At 36.1% G+C, this 21,427-nt stretch overlaps 2 protein-coding genes and 1 non-coding gene across 7 annotated transcripts in view; 2 read left to right on the plus strand and 1 right to left on the minus strand.

Moving 5' to 3' along the window:
- LOC118277347 (guanine nucleotide-binding protein G(s) subunit alpha) overlaps window positions 1-15,641 on the minus strand; it is a 40,496-nt gene extending 24,855 nt beyond the window's left edge. For 2 of the 5 annotated variants that reach the window (XM_050696335.1, XM_050696333.1), the window contains exons 1-2: window positions 15,403-15,615; window positions 14,832-15,025 (exon numbers count right to left, since the gene is read on the minus strand). The gene's annotated coding sequence lies outside the window, so the exon portion shown is untranslated. The other 3 variants (XM_050696336.1, XM_050696334.1, XM_050696337.1) reach the window with 3 other exon arrangements.
- Window positions 15,642-16,156: 515 nt separating this feature from the next.
- LOC118277346 (origin recognition complex subunit 6) lies at window positions 16,157-20,539 on the plus strand. Its single transcript, XM_035596097.2, has 6 exons — window positions 16,157-16,363; window positions 17,096-17,222; window positions 17,810-17,998; window positions 18,676-18,731; window positions 19,246-19,406; window positions 20,131-20,539. Exons 1-6 carry the CDS (start codon window positions 16,290-16,292, stop codon window positions 20,382-20,384), a joined length of 861 nt encoding a protein of 286 aa, XP_035451990.2. The 5' UTR covers window positions 16,157-16,289; the 3' UTR covers window positions 20,385-20,539.
- Window positions 19,924-20,003, plus strand: Trnal-uag (transfer RNA leucine (anticodon UAG)). Its single transcript has one exon. It is a non-coding gene; the product is annotated as a tRNA-Leu (tRNA).
- Window positions 20,540-21,427: the final 888 nt, after the last annotated feature.

The following is a 21,427-nucleotide window of genomic DNA, read 5'->3' on the forward strand; positions in this document are numbered from 1 at the left end:
TTCTAATCGAATTAACTTCACAAATACGGGGTCAAGAGGGTATTAGAGTGAGCAGCGGCATGTCAAATGCCTGATTACCTCTCAAAAAAACCGATGTTTTTGCCCATCAATACAGTACTGACTCAGTGAACCGATAACACGAAAAACTATGGAACGTTTTATAAATAGACCGCGTTTATTCGCTTTTTGTTCCACGTTGAGGGCAAAAATTTATTTGTTTACTGCATTAAATGCAATATTTTTTGCTGTTCGTTGAGAAAACAAACGATGTTATCGTGTGACATATTTTTGGAGAAGATTTGTACCGAAAAAATGCATTTTATAAATAGGGACACGCACTGGACAAATATGATCTGCATTTCTTTGGATCATAAAAACAAATGATCCATTGAAGTTTTGTTTTGCATGCATAAAATGACTGGGCAAAAAGCGAATCTCTTCGGTAGTTATCCGTTTAAATATACATGTAAACAAACAATCAGCTTGTTTCAAATCTGTATCTCATTTTGTCGATTTTTATATTCACTGCGACTAAGCTACTACACTGTACATAAAAGGTAAGCGTCCACAGGCCCGCATCGTACGCATCGCACGCAACGGATTTTAGTTTGTCTTGTATAGAAACTCATACAACTGCGTCCACTGATCCGCATCGTACGGACCGCATCATCAGCAATCAATGCGATGCGTTCTGATGACGTCATACGGAATGCGTGCGATGCGTACGATGCCGGCCTATGGACGCTTACGGCAAGTGACTTACCTAAAGAGTTTAATTCTTAAAATACTTAAAAGTTAAAACCAATAAGAGAGTATCTCATTCACTAGATAACTTAAAGAGATAAATCATTATGTAATTTTGTAAAGATCATCGAGACGCTCACGGGGTTTCCCATGATGGCACATGACGCAAGTACCATTGCCAAAAATATATTCAACAAGTTATGCTTTCACTTAAATCAAGGCCTGCTAAAGGATAAATGAAATTATTTCAAGTTACCAAGTCGCTTTTTGCAATGGACACAATATTTTTGTCATTTTACCTCACACGGCCTTACCGAAAACCGACGTGAAACAACGCTTGCGTTGTGTGAGTGAGGTTACTGGAGGCCCAATTTCCCCCTTCCCAATCTTCCCAATCCCCGATTACCCAACAACCCTTAAATTCCTAACCCTCAAAAAGCCGGCAACGCACTTGTAACGCCTCTGGTGTTTCAAGTGTAAATGGACGGCGGCGATTGCTTACCATCAGTGGAAGGAGTGTCAGACTCTTACTGACTAAAAACCACCCCGTTCCTACTCCTGCTTGTCGAGCCGGAGCCCCGGTAAACCCGCTAAGTAGTCAGCAGCTCCGGATCAGATATAGTAACAATGAATAGAATCAAGCGTGTACGCATTATTTATTTATCTTTATTGACAACGGCAGCACTGGGTTTTTCGGCACCGTTCAATTTTATATGATTTCGTTACATGAATGAATTGTTGGTATTACCGGCTAACATTTGTACGTGGAACATAACAAACAAATGAGTCACCGTATGTTTGTGTACCAAATGAAATCAGGAGTAGAATTTGAAGGTTAAAAACTTGGTCATAATATTCTTTGAATAATTATTTTCATTTTTAAAATAACTGTTGATGTGTTATAGATTTTGTCAGTCCACCCACCCCATGTCTCTTATTTTTAATTTAATTTTCACAAATGATATGTCTCTAGACGTGACGATATGCAAAAGATTGTTTTTTTTTAATTTACGTCTTTTACAGCCAATAGAAAACTGTTGAAGGCAAATCCTCCGCTAACGTCGGTCACCGGTGACCACCACGGCGTTCAATGTTACGGTGTTAATGTGTCCATGTTTGGCCACCCTCTCGCCTGGTGGTAAGCGATGATACGGCCTACGTTGGAGCACATCTGCCCAGGATGAATGGCAATAGCATGCAAAGAGCTGAAGATCGAACGTATTGGCATACTAACTATTGGATTGACCTATGTTCAGCAGTGGAAGGAAAGGGGACTGCCGATGATGACGATAATTTCTAAGTCTAGAGCTCATCTATGTTCATCAAAACCAGTTTATCTAAAGCGAAAAAATGTAAACAAATAAAAACACAACGATGCGTATGACTAACGTAAAAGGTAGCTTGGTTACGCTGTAGTGATTCAACTACTAATATTATTGCTCGTTAACGAGAAATTCATTGTTTTCCCGGATGAAAATTATTTGAAAGCTTAGTCAGTTTCCCTGCGGTTTACTTACACATAGCATCATCATTGATTTTGTTGCATTTCATGCAGCGATCGTATATTTTTAAATAAGAAAAGCAATTTCCATTATCAATTTCAGTAGACGTGACACTGATAATCCTTGCTGGACTTCCTAACTGACTGAACTATCCTAACTATTTAAGAAGGATTTAGGGTGCTTTTCCGCCAGAGATATACTATGCTACGTTGCTGTGGATGCGTTTGACTTGCACCAATCATATTCATTGGTACACATAGCTTAGCACTGGTGGAAATGCGTTCGACTAAGATATGTTTTTTTTTATATATAACTATATAGAAAGATGCGTTTGTACGCATCTTTTGGATGGATGTTTTTGCATGCGTGCTATGGATACTTTCCTACAATCGATACATCGCATAGACGACTCGAGTTGCGCATATTCCTCACACATAGTTACTTTGCGGCATCGCACCTTGGATGCTTATGTTCTACATAAGACTTGAGACATCAAACTCAAAACACGATCAAGCTAGCAAGCTTATTATCAACTAATAATTGAGCAAAATTATCCGATCTATATATACAGCATTGTTGTTCGGATCCCACGGCAACCATTATAGTTTTTTTCTTTAGTAATCGGTTTATGACAATGGGATAACAGTGTAATGCTTGTGATTACACTGACGCGAGCTCTTTGATTAGATTAAATAGAGGTCCCATGGTGGCGGATACTTGTCTCAAAGGGATTTTGAAACGTGCTATGGGAGTACGGGTGGGCTAAAGTGACATGGGGATAGTTTAACCTCTTGCCTGCCGGTGTATGAGACACAATAGAAAACACATTGTGTCTCCGTAGATTTGCGTCCCGGTACAGCATGGGTTAAGCTTGTTGTGATGTCAATTTATGGAGATTTCGAGGACATTGGCAAAGATTTTGTTCTAAAATTTAGCTGTTGAGAATCGAGATTGACGTTATAATGATTTTATGCAGATTACACACCCCTTTTTTATTTTTTGAGGTTGGAAAATCATCCAATGACTTCTCCCGCCTTGGGCGAGTCGAGAGGGAGTGTCAGACTGTTACTGACTAAACCACCACGTTCGTTCTCCTACTTTAAGCCGGAGCCCCGGTAACCTGTTAAGTAGTCCGCAGCTCCGGATAAATTGCAGACACAGCTAAAGAAGAAACGTCAATTTTAAACAAACAAAAGTTAAAGTCTTCGTTAGGAACTTGATTTCCTTTAAGATTTATGCAATCAGTTAATTAAAGAAGTACTTAATACATGAAAAATATTGTACCTAACTTATGCCAAAAGACATCAAAGAAAACATACAATAGCATAAAATCTTTTTTCAAGCAACTGCCTCTCTGGGTTTTAAACGTTAATAATAAACAAAATAGTCAGGTAAAAAGCAATCGATACGAATGGCACTTAGTACTATGCATTGCCCCGAGGTTACCCCCTAGTTGTGATTCTACCCCGCTATCGTTCTATTTATAGAAGGTACTAGAAATATCGGCTACCAGTCCTTTTTGCAACCCTTTAGGATCTAATTAGGGATAGCATGGATCTTTACATTGTTCTCACATAGTTGAAGCAATCGAAACAAGAATTGTATCGTGAATCTGATTGAAAAAGAGTAACCTATGGAGTTTCTTGCTTATTCTTCTCCATAGGAATCTACACTTTGGAAAGAGCAAATAGCTTCACTAGAGGACTGACCGATAGACGAGACAAATTCAAAAGTGCCAACCTGTTCTATTTGAAATAAATAATTTTGACTTCGGAGTGTGTGTAATTGTTGTTGAAACGATTTTTTGGATTTACAGGATATTTGTTATATTAATTTCAAGACCTGTGATAACAAAATTAGTGTAAAGGGAAAATCTAAACGTGTTAAGGAAAACGGGATTCATTGTTATGTGAATTAGTTATTCCTAAAAGTCTTCCATATCGTAAAAAAAGGTTTTTCTAATATGAATTTTCTTGATTGACAACAAATTAAATATAGCACGAGTTCTTCATAACTTCATATCAACCATTGATCTATCCAATTCTCCTAACATTGTCAAAACATTAAACTATCAATACATTTTTTTTAATAAGACGGTCAATACATCCTAGAAACATCGCAGGAACATTGACCCGAATACACCCGAACGGGTTCGGAATCGTTCGGTTTTTCCGAAAGAGTAACAGAGAATAATTTTCGGCCAGTTAGAAAGGAACTTTCACTGCAAGTTTGTGTGACACACTGCAGGCAATATAAGCTGAGTTATGTGCTAATGACTTCAACAAAGGAATGCTGTTAACATGTTAACAGTGACCTTTCGGTTAAAAGAGTCCATCTGGCCACGTTTGAGATTCAATGACAAAAATACTGTAGAAAATTGTGATTTTATTTGGTACATATTTATATTTTATCGCATACTAGCTGGCCTGGCATGTAGCTGCCTCAAACATTTTTCTCACTTTGTTTAACTTGCCCTGGATATCCAGAAATATTTCAAGACCAAAATTGGCATAATCGGTCCAGTCGTTTCAGAGTTTTGGCGAGAATAACCAACAGCGATTAATTTTTGGGTATAGAGATAACAAAAGGAGCAATTTTCAACAGTCAACCTTTGGGTGATACAGAAAAATCCAGCGAAGATTAACTAATAATATTAATTTCAGCATAAACCCAAAAATACCGATATATCCTGGACGTTTGCGTTTGTCCCTCAATCACACCAAAACTGCTGAACGAATTAGAATAAGATTTGACACAAAGATAAGCTACCGTTTGGAACAAAATTTTCACGTGAAAGAAATCGCAAGCAAAAACTACTGAATGACTATAATTTGACCGAATTAATTCGCTGTCTATCCCATCCTAATGGTACTTTTATTTAGGAAAGTATTTTTAAATCATGTGCCAGATATGAGTTTTCTTTACTGTCATGTCTATTCAGTTTGCTATGATTTGCGATACACAGTTTACATATAAAGACTTAATCAAAGCAGGTCATTCAACTATTGAATTGACCTCTATAAATGAGACTAACTATTTTGTGGAAAATATTTTTTATGTAGGTCGGCAAACGAGCAGACGGATCACATAATAATAAGCAAAGGGTGTGGACACCTGCAACACCAGAGGAGTTACAAATGCATTGCCAGCCTATTGGGGATTTGGGGATGGGTGATGAGTGGAATTCTCAGACCAAAATGGCGTCCGGTAACCTCACTCAGACGGCGAAGCACGACACGGTTGCTTCACGGTTTACTGCGAGGCCGCGGTATCAGTCAGTATCACTTCGGTCGAGCCGGCATGGTTCTATGAAACTACCTTTATAATCTAAGATCCTAGTACGTTTACAACATAAAAAATTGTTTGTTAGTATTCTACTTTTAGGAGATCTTCTCTTTAAAATGGCTTGCGAATTCCTCGCTGTTTAGGCTATAGAATTTTCATGTTTTTACTAATAAACCCTCTTATGTAAAACCCTCTTAGTGCTGCAGTGGGCTGCCATGGGCTGTTTGTGTGGTAGAATAGGGAAGTTCATTTTCATCCATACTAATGGCCCAGTAGGGCTGATGCCGACACAGAGCTGTGGACTGCCTAGCGGGTTACCAGGATTGAGGCGGCAGTAGGAACGGGGTGGTTTTCAGTCAGTAAGACTCTGACAATCCCGCTGGCGTCATCTAAGGCAGAAGAAGTTATAGGATGATTTTCTCCTTCACAAAAACACTTCACAATGCCTTATCCCATCTTAATACACTACTAAGAAATGATAGAATACTTAGATAAAGGTATATTATTTACACGATATACCTATATATACATACCTACCTACATATTTATAGTAACGAGATAACAATCTACAAAGGATTTTGTCTCGTTTATCAACTTATAATACATAATTGTGACTACGATATTTTCTATTTGTGAGACGTCGGAGTTATTTTTGGATATATTATTTCCTTTAGTATTATGTGTTTATCTGATAACGCTATATTCTAATACGTCATTCACTTGTGTTGGGAACGCTTTGCATTTCTCTTTTCTTGCAGTGTAAGAATAATGACTTAGTAAAGGGTAGAACTAAGCGACTAACTATAGGAGCCAGACCACCACAGATGGGGCCCAATAGGGCTGATGCCCGATCCGGAGCTGCGGACTGCCTATTAGGTTTTCGGAGCTCCGACTTGAAAAGCAGGAGTAGAAACGGGATGATTTTTAGTCAGTAAGAGTCTGACACTCCCTCTCGCCTCGCCCAAGGCGGGAGAAGTCATTGGATGATCCCCCCTCAATAAAGTCCTTAGATACAATCATTTGAACAATGACAAATGCCTTTACAACTTTCCAAAACTAAACATTTTATACAAAAATAAAACTGCAGATCATTGCCTAGTGCGGGGTAAGCAGAATTCCAACAGACACTACATTTGGCATAAATCCACTGAAGTAAACATTGACAAATATGCTGTATGCACTGCTTGATAGGTTGCCAACCTATCGACCGACTATTAGTATGAGTATTACGCACAAAAACTGCTTTGCACGTAATACTTAAGTATGCATACGTTCAAAAGTGCCTTCCCGGTCTATTTCAAATAAATAATGTTGACTTTGACTTTGATGTTTTTATAATAACTATCGTGAGACATACTAAATTAATTAAAAACCACGGTTTGTTTCACGCATGGCGTCTGCGCACGCTGCTCGCGTTGACAATAATCTCACTATTTTTGAGTTTACAGAGGGACTCTTCCCTCTGAAAATAGTAGAGGTTTTCTCCATTAATTTACGTGAGTAAATCGTAATTTTTAGTCAACTTATATATGGAGTTTGTATTTACTTTAGGAGGGAGATTATTGTCTCTAGATTCCTAAGACCGTAAAGAGAAGACGACAAATATTAGTGTTGTTATCATCATTCTCATAAACATCAGCTAGAAGACGTCCAATATTGAATAAAAGGCCTCGTTTTTAAGGGATGTTGTCTGTTGTGCTATAATCCATAGCTTTACAGGCGGCTTCGGCTTCACCATTGCCACTGTCTGTTCTTTGATGGTTGGTTAGTTTTAGGACATTCTCAATTCCTTTTGAATTACCACTTGTTTTCTGTTAATTATGTTACCAATTTTATGTTGTAGTGATCGAACCTTATTTCCATTTAACTAAGACCTAACTGTTTTTGAAAATTTGGAACTTTATAGGTAAAAGACGGGTTAGGTATAGCATAGCATTTGTAATTCATAGAATTCCTAACAAACTAATTAAACAAAAACGTTAATACACAAGGAAAAACGTTTATCGAAGTAGAATTAGGGAAACTATGGTCACCAACGTCAATGGTAGTATCAGCGCAGTTACTGATGTCAATATCCCGTTCATATACGTCCATTGATGTAAAATGAATATAATGACTTTAATTGAATGACAACAAACGCGTATGTTTTTAAAGGAAAATAGATTACTAAATGATTATGAGTTGTGAGGATGGTTAGGGCCGGTACCAATAGCATCCTATGTGTGCAGTACTACTACTTCCGCGCGGTTTCACCCGCTCTGTTGGCTCCTATTGGTCATAGCGTGTTGTATTATAGCCTTCCTCGATAAATGCACTAATCGACACAAATAGAATTATTCAAATCGGACCAGTAGTTCTGGAGATTAGCGTTCAAACAAACAAACTCTTCAGCTTTATAATATTAGTATATTAGTAGTTATAGAAGTATAGATGATTGCCAGTAGGCTTGATTAAGAGTCGAAATAACTTGATAACTTTGCAATTGGGAGTAAAGTAACTCACATAAGTCAGTAAGAAGTTAATGATCGTTTGGGCAGTGTTTAGGAAACCTAAAAACGTAAAATGGACCCCTATACTAATATATAAAGCTGAAAAGATTGTTTATTTGTTTGAACGCGCTAATATCCGGAACTACTGATCCGATTTGAATAATTCTTTTTGCGCTGGATAGTGTATATAATGAGGAAAGGCAATAAAAAATCATGCTACGACCAATTCACCAATTACGATAGGACTTTTGGGTCCCATACAATGGAACTTTCCTATTACACCAACTGAACACAATTTCAGATAGAAAATTTACTTTAAATACACATAAACACACTAATGACACATAATATCAATAAATAACTGATAAAATAACATTAATATAAAACTCACACGATATTCGTAGAAGTCAACAGCACCAATTCCCGGCTAGTAGGAGACGAACGCGAACCAGAAATCGCCAGTAAAAGAGACAAGATTAAAGGAAACATATTTTATTCGGAGCCACTATTAAAATGACGACCAAACTAGAAGACGAACACTTGTAAACTAAATAATACCGAGTTTTGATTCACAATTACACGTCATGCAATAGTGAGGACAGGACTAATTCTGATATTGGTCCAATAAAGGAGGATACAACGGGAACCCCCCTACAGAGTGCTTACAGCAAATTTGTTTTCACGTCAATATCGAAACGTTAAAGGATCCAGCCCTCTGATTGGTCGGTTCACTTGCAACAGCCAATCAGAACGCCGAACGTCACAACGTAAAACTAAGTTACACTAAGCTTCGATCTATTGCAAACTTCACTTTTGTTATTGTTTTTTAGGACAAAGGTGCGTGAGAGGGAAGGGAACCCAGTCATTTGCGGTTGCATTGAATCATAGTTTGTTTGTTTGTCTGTATGTCTGCGCAAGAGTAATTACGGTGAACACTCAATTGTTGCGTATGCATTGTTATTGATTTAATTCTGTCAATATAAATAAACATAGGGCGACACATAATTCATTGGAATTGTTTTTAAGGAATTTGTCACGTAAGACGTATTATGGGATGCAAACGCAACAGTTTTGAAAATAAAGAAACATATATACGTCTCATAAAATTAAGGGTAGAGCTATTAGTATTGACGCTTTCGATAATAAATAGTTAGGTAATTTAATAACGGTAGAGAGTTTAAAAACGTTTATTTACTTATTATGGGATAAACGAATAGGCGGATAACCTGATGGTGGATAAAATTGATGCTCGCAACATAAGCGGAGCTACAAGTGCGTTGCCCGGCTTTTGGGGGGGGGGAGTGGCATAGGGCCTTAGATACAAAACCACGTCTGTGAAAATCACTTAGTCATAATAATAGACCTACATAGAATAAATTAGTCACTTCATTAAGGTAGGTAAGTACTTGTTTATAGTTTATTTTATTATTAAAACGTTGCCCCGCTCTAGGATTTTATCCTGTGTCGTGAGTGCGTTTACAAACATACAAGTTCATAAACACAAGACACCCAATCCCGAAACAAAAATCTGTAGATCACACAAAGAGTTGTTTCGTGCGGGAATAGAATTCGCTACACGTTACGTGGCAGCCGGTTGCCCAGCCACCGCACCAACCGTGCAGTGAAGTGCAGTTAGACAGATGTATTTTTGCAAAAACAGTATTTAAATCAAATAAAATATGCCACACTTCTTTAGTAGGTACTTTCGTGGATTATATTGGTAACTTTATAACATACTCACAGCTTTGCCCTCACAATAATAATTGTAAAATCACTCTTCTACCTTCACACATAAAGTCGAAATTACATTAAAGCCCAAATACCAACACAATACACAGATTACCTATTGAGTAAACATTGGACTTTTCAAGTTGTTGCATTGATATCAATCTAAAAGCTATTATCTGATGGAATAGATTCGATATCTGAGTGATTTCTCCTGTTTTCCGACGAGGCCCAATTTAGGGGGAAATTTTTATATATTTTCTAAGTGGTTTGGCCTCGGCTAACCTCACTCACACAACGAAGCAACGCAAGCGTTGTTTCACGTCGGTTTTATGTGAGGCCGTGGTATCACTCTAGTCGAGCCGGCCCATTCGTGCCGAAGCATGGCTCTCCCAAACTTAAGGCTACACGATTTTTTGGTTAATTCAACATATCATACGGATAAAAAAGCGTGATAAAAATAGAGTTGCATATAAGAATTGAGTTAACTTAGGTAGGTACTATTCTATAAAGCTGAAGAATTCGTTACTTTGTTTGAACGCGCTAATCTCTAGAACTACTGGTCCGATTTAATTCATTTATCGAGAACGGTATAAAATATAGTATAGGCTACAAAACATCACGCTATGATCAATAGGCGCCGAGCAGAGCGGGAGAAACCGAGCCGGAGTGACTAGTTGAAAGAATAAAATTGCAATGTCATGGTCATTTAGTTAAATCATGCTTAGTGACCAAAATCCTAAACATTGTTAGCAATATTGTTATTATAATTTGTGACAATATTTATGCCAATATTGGACAAGCCTATGTCAGATGATTTATTAGAAATTTATACATAGTTGCATAGGCTTAAGGACATACATATCACACTAATTTCACCACCCCCACCCAGCAGTAAACTTGCCATTTAACTATATTTGAACATTAAATCTTATATCATATGATATATTTCATAACGTCAATATAAAAAGGCTGTAAGCGCGCGGTCAGCGCGCTGACCTCCTCCTCTCCCGCCTTGGGCGAGGCGAGAGGGAGTGTCAGACTCATACTGACTAAAACCACCCCATTCCTACTCCTGCTTTTCGAGAGCCCCGAAAGCGGTAAACCCGCTAGGTAGTCCGCAGCTGCTAGAATTCTAGTCATTTAAGATATATAAAATAGTTATTTAAAATACTAAAATATTTTGCATAACTATTTGAATTATCTAGATAAAGTTTTAACCTAACTAGTTACAAATAAAATTTGTCAACAATTCTCCCAATATAAAATTTACTACATTATTTACTAGAAAACCGGTGACAATATCACCGTATATAAGCACACCACATTATATATATGTATAGCATTAATTTTATAAATGTCCATGAATGTGTGGGAGGCCACACAGCTGATATACACCCACAATGTCATATGTATGTATATAAAAGCTATTTATAACACTGTTATGTAATAAATGGAGTACTAGGTAGGTATATACTACAGTTTAGTTTTTTTTAGCATCACTTTACTAGGTAGATACCAATCTATAGTCAGTGAATTGTTAATCTTAATATTATAGGGATTAGGTTTAATTAATGGCAAAAATTGGGTGTAACTACCTACATCCCTACTAAAGTCTTTGTAATATATTTTTTTTAAATGTCACTCCATACATTAGGGTTTTCTCCTGTGTCATGGGTGTGTTTACAAACATACAATTTCACATACACATGACACTCAGACCCGAAACAACTTGTGGATCACTCAGAGTTGCTCCAGGTGAATTGCTATTTACTTTAACTGGGAATTACAACCTTAATGCAACACTAAAAACAACAAACAACTACTTTTATAAAATTCCTCATACCGCCGCACTCAGAGACATTTAATGATTACTTAAACTATTCCTTAGTAACGATTTTGTACCAAAAACAATTGCTAAGGACTAGGTTAAGTAATCATTAAATGACTGACACTCCCTCTCGCCTTACCCAAGGCGGGAGAAGTCATTGGATGATTTTCACCCCTCAAAAAAAAAAAAGTATGGTGGATAGTCATAAAGATTGAGTATCGTTACAACTTCTCCAAGTTTCGAATAGAAGCTACTGACACCTTATCAGTAACTTAGGTACCTACATCGAAGTTAAAACTCGTTAGTCATAGCATGGGACTATCGCCGTCATACGTCATAGTACGTCATAGAGTCATACTATGTAACCCATCATAGCCTTTTGTGGTTAAATTATTGTTTTATATAACAACCTTAGCACTCCATTGTTTATCAATCAGTGTTAAAAACAAAAACAATCATTGTAGGCATTTATTTCTTGGAAGTAAATTGAAAGCTGCTTGTATTAAGTATCTACTTAATACTTATGGTGTATTATCACTAGTTATTATTAGAAAAATAAAATCGTTATACTGTTTTAAGTCATAAAAAGTCCAAGAAAAACTAAAATTTTACAAAATATTCAGCCATAAGGCCATAACAATATACCTAACATTTTAATAATATTTTTTTGATAATATGACAATAATTGATTTTGAGAATATGTTTTAATTACAATTTAATTATATTCATCATCACTATTATGCACATAAAGACATGTACTGTTAAACTTAGACCTAACCACACAATTATTTCCAGATCAACTGGCAAGAAAGCATCTTTCTAATTGAGTTAATTACCATCCATAAGATTCATTATCTGACAATGTCATTATCATTAATGACACATTCATTAGCAGAAGAATAAGAATCATGTCAAAATGTAAAACTAGTAGATGCAATATGCCTTTAAAAAAAACTATACCTAAATCTATCTTGTGGAATATAATGCCAGCATAAAATAAATAATCTGCATTATGCATGTTCCATAACAATATTTAAACAAACAAAACATAGTCTGTATAAATTCCTTTTTTAAATAATTTAATAGAATAAACAAAAATGGTGTGCCATATTAGATATACCCTTTATGACTCTGTGACTTGAAACTAGTAGAACTTTTCTCCATTAATTTGAAATTATTGGAGAAAAGCTCTACTAGCTAGCTCTATTACCATTAAATGAGAGTAAACCATGATTTTTTGTTAATTAAGTATGTCTCATGGTAGTTATTATAAAAATATGGTGTGCCATACATATATTTTGTTTTCTTTTTAAATGCAATGCAATGTCAATTTTAGTTAGGACATCAAATAAAGAACATTGCATGTTACCCATACATTACCATGAAACCTTGGATTTGAGTAGTTTGGATAATTTTAACTATAGGTATTTTATTTATTCCTAATAAATAGGATGTTAAACTGTTCCAATTACCATTTGATTTAATATTGTAGCCAATAATAGTAATGACATGTTTTTCCTCAAACATTAAATTCTCTAAATAATTAGGCAGAAAATGGTATGACATTAATTGTTGCCTGTTGCATTCAGGCCTAATAACCCGTTAGTTAATATGTTAACTAACTACTATAATAGTCCATGTTCATTAACAGGTCTATATATAAATAATTACATGTTCTAGAGAACTTTGGAAACCTTAGCCAACTCATGGGTGTCTTCAGAGCCAATTAAAGGACTACATATTAGAGAAAAACCAGACAGCAGCAGTCTGAAAAACCTGATTCTTGTTTATTTAACTTTAACCCACTTGCAAGCATGGAGATTCATCAGAGAGTCATCCAAGGCGGGAGAAGTTATGGGATGATTTTCTCACCCCCAAAAAAAGGTTATGGCAAATGTTTTGTAGAAGATTACCGTAGTTCACCAGAGGATTGATGATGCTAAGAATTATGAATATTATATAGCTAAATACATAATTATTGTAATATGTATTGTATTAGGGCCAAAATGGAACATTATACATGAGAAACTTATGAATTTTGGAGTAAATTGCCCTAACAGTCGCTTGGAATAGCACAGTAACTAAATCTACCAACAGATAAAATATGATTCAGCCTTGTTACTATCCTTTGAACCTAAGCAAAAGAGATAAACCAGAATCAAGTAATTTGGGATTTCATTGTCTCTGCCTACCCCGTTGAGAGACAGGTGGTGTCACAAACGACAATATGTATTTGAGCAAGGAGGTATTATTTGACTTTATGAGATTTATGTGTAATTTGTAAAAAAAAATGGTCATTGAAGTTTTAATAAGTATATATAAAATCTAGTAAAATCTATTTATAATATTTTGGTTATGTAAATAAGCTACCAAATTAAAAATGTTAATATCTGCTTACTAAAGTAAAATTATGATTATGAAAAAAAATAATTAAGCAGTGTTTCAAATTGATTAAGTTTAACATTGTCAACTCTTTCAGTAAGTTGTGGATTATATTATAAATTGACATACCTAATTTTGTCAAAAACATCAGGAATATGATTTAAGTTTTATGAAAATAATTAAGAACTTAATTTTACAAGACAAAAATTACAAAAAACTAAAATTAAAAGTTTAAGAATGGAACAGAATTACCTATTTAATATATTGAATGCATTCTTTTTTTAAAACTGTCTTAACACAGATACACTAGAAACAAGGAGAGCCGGCCAGTTATTTAGTCCATTCATAACTCCTGACAATAATTTTGTATGACATTCACGGTAACCAATTTAACCTAAGGACGATTTTATAATTACTATTCATTGTCAATGTAAAGGTTATGAAATAGCAATACAGCCACTTAAGGTATTCTAATTGGTTTTACCACTAACCTAAATAGACGAGATTCATGAGGAAAATACAATGTTAACAATTAGGGAAGAGGCAGAATGAGTCAAGAGCATTGTAGTGTTTCATAGCTTGAGTTTAAAAAGATAGATAACAGATAATTAAATAGGTATTAGATTGATAAGTAATGGTTTTAGAAAAATAATTAGGTAGTCTATGAGAAAAATGTTATTGGAAATTAAGTAGAGAATTAATGATAGTAACAATTTCTAGAATTATTTTTGTGCTGTTGTCTTAAGTGGTACTCTTATGACAGTTGCAGCTGTATAGGCTGACAGTTCACTTGACTACCAAGGTATATGAATGAGCATCAAGACTCCTTGATAGCAGAACTTTTTGGTGATATTACAAGGTAATGGGACTCACCAGCAGGTGGGTGTGGCGTTGTCCACCGTGTCTTGGTTGGGCTGCGAAGGAGACTCGGCTCCCCGCGCGCCGCCCGCCACTGACGAAGCCGTGGTGTCGCTCTGCCCCCTCACTGCGACCGCATCATCACGTCACCACGACCACAACACGCACTGCTATTACCTCGAGCTCACTGACACTAGTTGCATCTCAACCTGTAAAACCACCACAGCACACTACCTTAGTCTCGTATCAAGCTCGCGGGTCGCGCGGGCACCAGAACACTGCGGTCGTGCACTCACACTGCCCCCGACTCGGACTCAAAGCAACTCGGAGCACTGAGATCACGCCCTGATATCACCACACACGATTATATCCCACTAAAAAAATGGCAACCTTTGCCACTAATAACCGCGTCGCCTCACTACTTCACCATGGAATACTGTAATATTTATAAACTTTCACAAGTTAATTATAGATCAGACGTTACTATTAACGTTTGAACATAAGTAAAAGCTGAGAAAATAATATTTATAAATAGCTTCGGATTATTTTGATACAAATCTATATCGATGTATCACTCAATACACACCCCTGATTCGGGCGGAGTGGATCCTCTTCTTTTTCTTTACGATACGTTTAACATATGAAAATTAGCACGGATTAGTTAATATTACTACAATTATATGACCTACACCCTGATAACTACAAAGACATTTTGTAGCAATGACAGCGATCCGTATCGGCTTCACAGAACCTATAGAAAAAAATCAACATGTCGCCTCCTGTGATATTGCAAGGTGTTTTATCATTGAAACTTCAGTCAAAATCGAGATAAAGGGGCGTGGTCATCGAGAATCGAGAAGATTTTCCGACCATGAACGACAGAGATAAACAATGTCATGTCGTGCATATTTCTGAAAAAAATGCATTTTCACTTATTTCAGTAGCGAAATGTATCGAAAACTGTATTTTCATTCAAAAATATACATCAGTGAAAGAAATATACGGAAAATAGTTAAGAATAGGGAATTAATTAAGTTTTAGTCGACTATTCATTGTATTTTATTGTTTTAGATTTGAAAATAATACTGAAATTTTCACTGAAATATGATTTTATTTCAATGAATTAATTACATTGTATATTTAAATCATTTTAATCACTACAAAAATAAAACAATTTGATAATCAAAAATCACATTTGTAATTTTATTGAATTTTCACGACCCATCACTAGGATTTTCCCTCTCCCTCCTCTCTTGTCTATGCCTCGGAGGAATGAAAATGAATGACCTTGAATGAATTTAATCATCTGACAATGACAGCTGATTGAATGGATCCATCGGATTGGATCTTATGAAACGTCAAAAACCGTTCAAATGGCGCGCTTTGTTATGGCATGAATTTATCGTGAATTTAATTTATTTTGTGACGATAATAGTGGAATTATAGTATTAGTGTGTGCAATAAGTAAAAACAATGGCGTCTAACAACAAAACTTTGTATCTAATTGCAACCAAATTGGGTTTGGGCGAAGAAGAAAAAGTTTTAAAGTAAGTAAACAAAAACACTACGATTTAAATGAAAACTCCCTCTAAAACAATGTAATTATACTTTTATTACTTTGATAATGAGTTCTTAATCCCTTCCTACAAATATCTAATACATTAATACTGTTTTAAAGTATAGAACTGTAAAGCTATGAGTTAGGTTATTTCTTGATATGGTGGCTCATTAGACACGCTCTGAAACCCACACATTAAGGTATGTAAACAGCTAATATCATAGCAAAAGATGTCCAATTGCGTGAACGCTTGTCTGTAACGTAGACATCATATTTTATGAGTTCAAAGATTTGCAAAAAGTTTTGAAACTTATTCTATAACCAAAAATGTAACATAATATCACCCCTCTGATCACATAAAAACAGGGAGGCACACACCACATCATGACATAAACAGCCTATTAGTGGTCATAGTTGACCAAAGGTCTCTTTCACACAAAGAAGGTTTGAGCATTAGTTTGCCAATTTGACATTTCTAAAGTGCCTAATTGGGGATTATTTGAAATACTGTATGCATTAAGTTTGACTTCATATCGACGGTTGAAAGCCTAATTGAGCTAAACGACATTTTTTGCGATATTGAGTTAAATACATATTCGGAATCAGTGATTTTTCACCAGTGAATGATAATATTAACTTAGTATTGCAAAAAAAAAAAATATGCTTAGCTCAATTAGCTTTTCAATCATCCTTATAACATCCTTATTGTACATGATTACAGGAAAGCCGCAGAGTTTGAGAGACTGCTGCAGACAAAGAACATGGCAGGCAGCAATATAACAGATACCAGTAAAATTGTCATCTGTTTGGACTTGGCTGCTAGTGTTTTGGGAGCGGATATAGATATTGTAAGTTTTGGTCTGATCTAATTTGAACTTATTGGATCATTGTTACTAGAGGCATTTACTTAACAATTGTTATGTTTGTGTCTCAAACTAATTTGTTTACCTATTTAACCATATGTATCAAATTTTCAACAGTAATAAGGAATTCATAATGATTAGTAAGAAATCTAGCAGTGACATCAAATAATAAATTAATATCTAATAAGAAGAATCATCATCAACCTGTTCTCGTCCACTGCTGGACATAGGTCTCTCCAATGGCACACCACAGAGCTTGATCTTCAGCTCTACACATCCAACCACTACTAGACAGCTTGTGGAAATCGTCACTCCACCTAGCTGGAGGGCGCCCTACACTACACTTGCCTAGACAAAGATATTATAAGAGTTAAATAAAAATATTTAACTCAGCCCATTTCTAATCTTCATGACTAACTCTTACATTACTAACTCTTACTCTCTTACATTGAAAAACTCTTATCATTCTACTCTCTTCAGTGTTTGTACCTTAAAGTTCTACCTAAGGCTTTAAATACCTACTTGCATGTTGTAATAACCAGTTTGTAAATACCATCTCTTATACATTACAGAAATCTGCAGTAAAATACTCGGGACTCAAGACCTCAACTTATACTAACACAAAGAAGGTGGTGCAAAATCTTCTGGAGCTGAACAGTGATAGACTGACCACCACCATGCTGTGTCTCACGCTGCAGTGCACCGGAGTACAGGACCTCGCTGACAGGATACTCGCAGAGTACCAGCGGCAGGCTAAAGTGGTGAATAACAATTTTTTATGGTATAAGCCAGTAAACGAGCACATGGATCACCTGATGGTAAGCAATCGCCGCCGTCCATGGACACCCGAAACACTAGAGGCGTTACAAGTGCGGCAATTTGTTTGGGGAATCGGGGTTTGGGAACGGGAATAATGCGGTATCCGGTAACCTCACTCATATGATAAAACACAACGCAAGTTTTATTTCACGTCGGTTTTCTGTGAGGGCCTGGTATCACTCCGGCCGGCCTATTCGTGCCGAAGCATGGCTCTCCCACACTTTCTTCATCTTCATCATTATTATCAGCAGAAAGATGTTGACTACCTGTAGAAAAACCTCCTCCTTAATCCTTCACGCAAAACAACAGCTCGCCTATCTCACCACTTGCTTTTATTTACTTACGACTTTAACGATGTCATCGTTCCATATAACGCAGCAACCACGCTAAATCTCCCGCTCTGTTTACTTTACATAAAAGAAAATTGACACCTCTCGCTCGGCAGTCGCACTTACGCTATTGACCTAGGAGGCAGTTGATACTTTAGTATTTTTTTATTCTTTATTTGATCAGATGGTAAACGGTTACAATGGCGACAACAGCCTATCACCTGTAATACAAAAGACCCATTAACCTATGTGTTGGACTGTATATATAATTTTTTTTTCAATATTTTCAGGAAGTGGACCTAAACCTGCCCCAGTATGTCTGTATGGCTGTTTATCAAGCTTGCAGGTAAGATAAATACATACATTATACACCTACCTATTATGAGTAAATATCACAATTTTTATGAGTTGATCGCTGAGTGCCCCAGGATCGCAGACGAAAACCCTAATTTAATAATATAACCCTAATCCGGAGTTCGGCGCTCTGATTGGCCCGTTCGAATAACCCAACCAATCAGAGCGCCGAACGCGCTCTCGTTTCGATTACTTTAAACGTAAAGCTAACTCATACTAAGGGTACGGATATTTAATGGGTTAAGTCTTTTGGAATTCAGGACAAACGCCAGTTTTTTGTTGTGATGATGTGGTATCACACCGGTCGAGTGGTCAGTATATTCATCCCGACGTACACATAATATACATCTCCCATGCCTTAACCTCTTGTATGCTGGTATATGAGACACAATAGAAAATTCATTGTGTCTCGCGTAGATCTGCGCTTTCACTAAGGGTTAAATCATTAGATAAAACCGTTTATTCTTTTTATGGTATTACTAAATATGTTTGTAAAATAATTCCAGGCTAAATAAAGTGAAAGTACCAAAGAGTAAGATAGTAGAGAAGTCAAGACTGAAGCCTGCACAGTGGACCAAGCTAGACGCCGACTGGACCAAGTTCACTGACCTCCACTTCGAAGCCGCCAAGAAGAAGGGAAGACAAACTAAGAAAGCTGCTGAAATTGGTAAATACCTCGCACTATAATGTATATAATACACAACTTACAACTTGTTAAGTCCAAAACAAAACGTCACGCCTAGGTATAGGTACGAAATTTAAAAAAAAAACGTGAAAAAATGGCGTTGCGGGTGTCAGGTCAGATCAAGTGACACGTATGGTCGTTTGCCCCCTATTCCAAAAAAAGAAATGGGAACTGTAGTCGAAGTCGATACTCAATACCCTTCTGTCATCAGAGACACAGTCGCACCTGTGACCCGTTGAGTATTTTTTGTCATAACAAAATATTAATAAGTTTTCTTCATTCATCACGAATTATTTTCTCCTAGTCTAGATTTGTGGTAGTAAGTTTACCATCATAGTACATAAGTTTAGTTACATAATTACCGAAAAGATTACTTACTTTAGCTTAAGTACCTTAATATGAGCATCTCTGCTTACTCCCTTCGAAAAAGAAAAGCGTTAAGTTATAATTTATTCCTGCTATAATAAAACGGTCGCTAATTTCAACTTATTTCCATGTAGGCAGCGTGGCCGAGTGGTCTAAGGCGCTGGTTTTAGGCACCAGTCCGAAAGGGCGTGGGTTCGAATCCCACCGCTGTCACATACCTTTTTTACTATTTTAGTCCACTTATTATCTAGAAAAACCTTTAATATAACTTTCCCTCATTAAAATAACCGAAATATCCTGAAAAATACCTTTTTTAACGTATTTTTTCGCATATTTTCAGCGGAAAATGAAGATTTAATGGAGGTTGATATGCCTAAAACAGATGAGGTTTTAGAAGATAAAATAGAGTCTTACGAAGACTGGAAGCAACGTATGTTGGAGGCTGCGTATAAAGAGTTGAAGGAACTAGAGAAAAATGAGAAGAAAATTGTGACCCCAAGAAAGTCGCCTCGGAAGACCCCACAAAAGTTTGCCCCCTACAAGAGTCCGGTCAAGACAAATGGCGTAAGATTATTATTTCCTCTAGATGTATGATTTAAATTGTAGGTTATTTTATTATTTGTTTGTAATTTATTTCGACTCCGATTTTTTTTAAGTAATGGATTGACATTTTTAGTTTTTTTTTTTTTTTAGTTAGTAATGAATTGTATTTTAAGTTAGTTTTCGTAATTATAATTTTGATTTAGTATTGAGTGCTTTTCATTTTATTTTTTATTTGCTTATACATATTTGATGTGTCGACGTTTGGCCGCTATCTCGCCTGATGGTAAGTGATGATGCCGCCTACGATGGAGCATGTCTGCCCATAAGTAACCTTTTCACTTGGGCCTTGAAGACACCCAGGTTATACGCATCAGGAAACACAGACTCCGGCATTATTGCCTGCTACCGCTTTTTGTTTTTTAGGGCGTACCTCTTGCATATAGGCACATATTAAAGTTTTTGAAAGTAATGTAGTTACCTACCTATCATGCTTTAAGAACATTAGAAGTTTCATCTATCTATCTATATATCTATACATATAATAAAATCGTAGAAAAGTGCTGTCTGTACATTGAAAATAAAAATAAAAAAAATAGCAGGGGTTATTGTTATGTCGATGTCGAACCCAAAAATGTAATTAACTTTTTTTTTGTCTGTTTGTCTGTTTGTCTGTTTGTCTGTTTGTCTATGCGCGCTAATCTCAGAAACGGCTGATCCGAGTTGGATGCGGTTTTCACGAATATATTGTGGTATGCTTCAATTTTCATTTAGTGTTTGTTTCATGTCAATCGGTTCATAAATAAAAAAGTTATGTCAAATTAAAGAATCACGTCGAACACTATTCTATGCTTATACCATTAATCTCCGCAACTATTTGACGGATTTGGTTGAAATTTGGTACAGATATAGTTTAGAACCTTAGAAAGGACGTAATTGTTATAAATTCGTAATTCGTAGCTTTCTTTAGTTTTAAGTTAGTTTTCATCTTAAGTTCGGAATGATTATAATATTTCTTTAGTTTAAGTCCGTTTTTAAACTATTTTTTAATGCCCTAAGTGAGTATACGTCTATTAAATTCAAACGCAGAGCTCATT

This window comes from Spodoptera frugiperda, chromosome 10 (genome assembly GCF_023101765.2).
Source record: "Spodoptera frugiperda isolate SF20-4 chromosome 10, AGI-APGP_CSIRO_Sfru_2.0, whole genome shotgun sequence".
NCBI classification, from domain to species: domain Eukaryota; kingdom Metazoa; phylum Arthropoda; class Insecta; order Lepidoptera; family Noctuidae; genus Spodoptera; species Spodoptera frugiperda.

What these genes read in the sequence shown, in the direction of transcription:
- LOC118277346 (XM_035596097.2), top strand. Translation starts at nt 16,290, where the DNA reads ATGGCGTCTAACAACAAAACTTTGTATCTAATTGCAACCAAATTGGGT. An exon ending in ACCAGCGGCAGGCTAAAGTG is followed by an intron (nt 17,999 to 18,675) that starts GTGAATAACAAT and finishes CAATATTTTCAG; the next exon opens with GAAGTGGACCTAAACCTGCC. An exon ending in GCTGTTTATCAAGCTTGCAG is followed by an intron (nt 18,732 to 19,245) that starts GTAAGATAAATA and finishes AAATAATTCCAG; the next exon opens with GCTAAATAAAGTGAAAGTAC.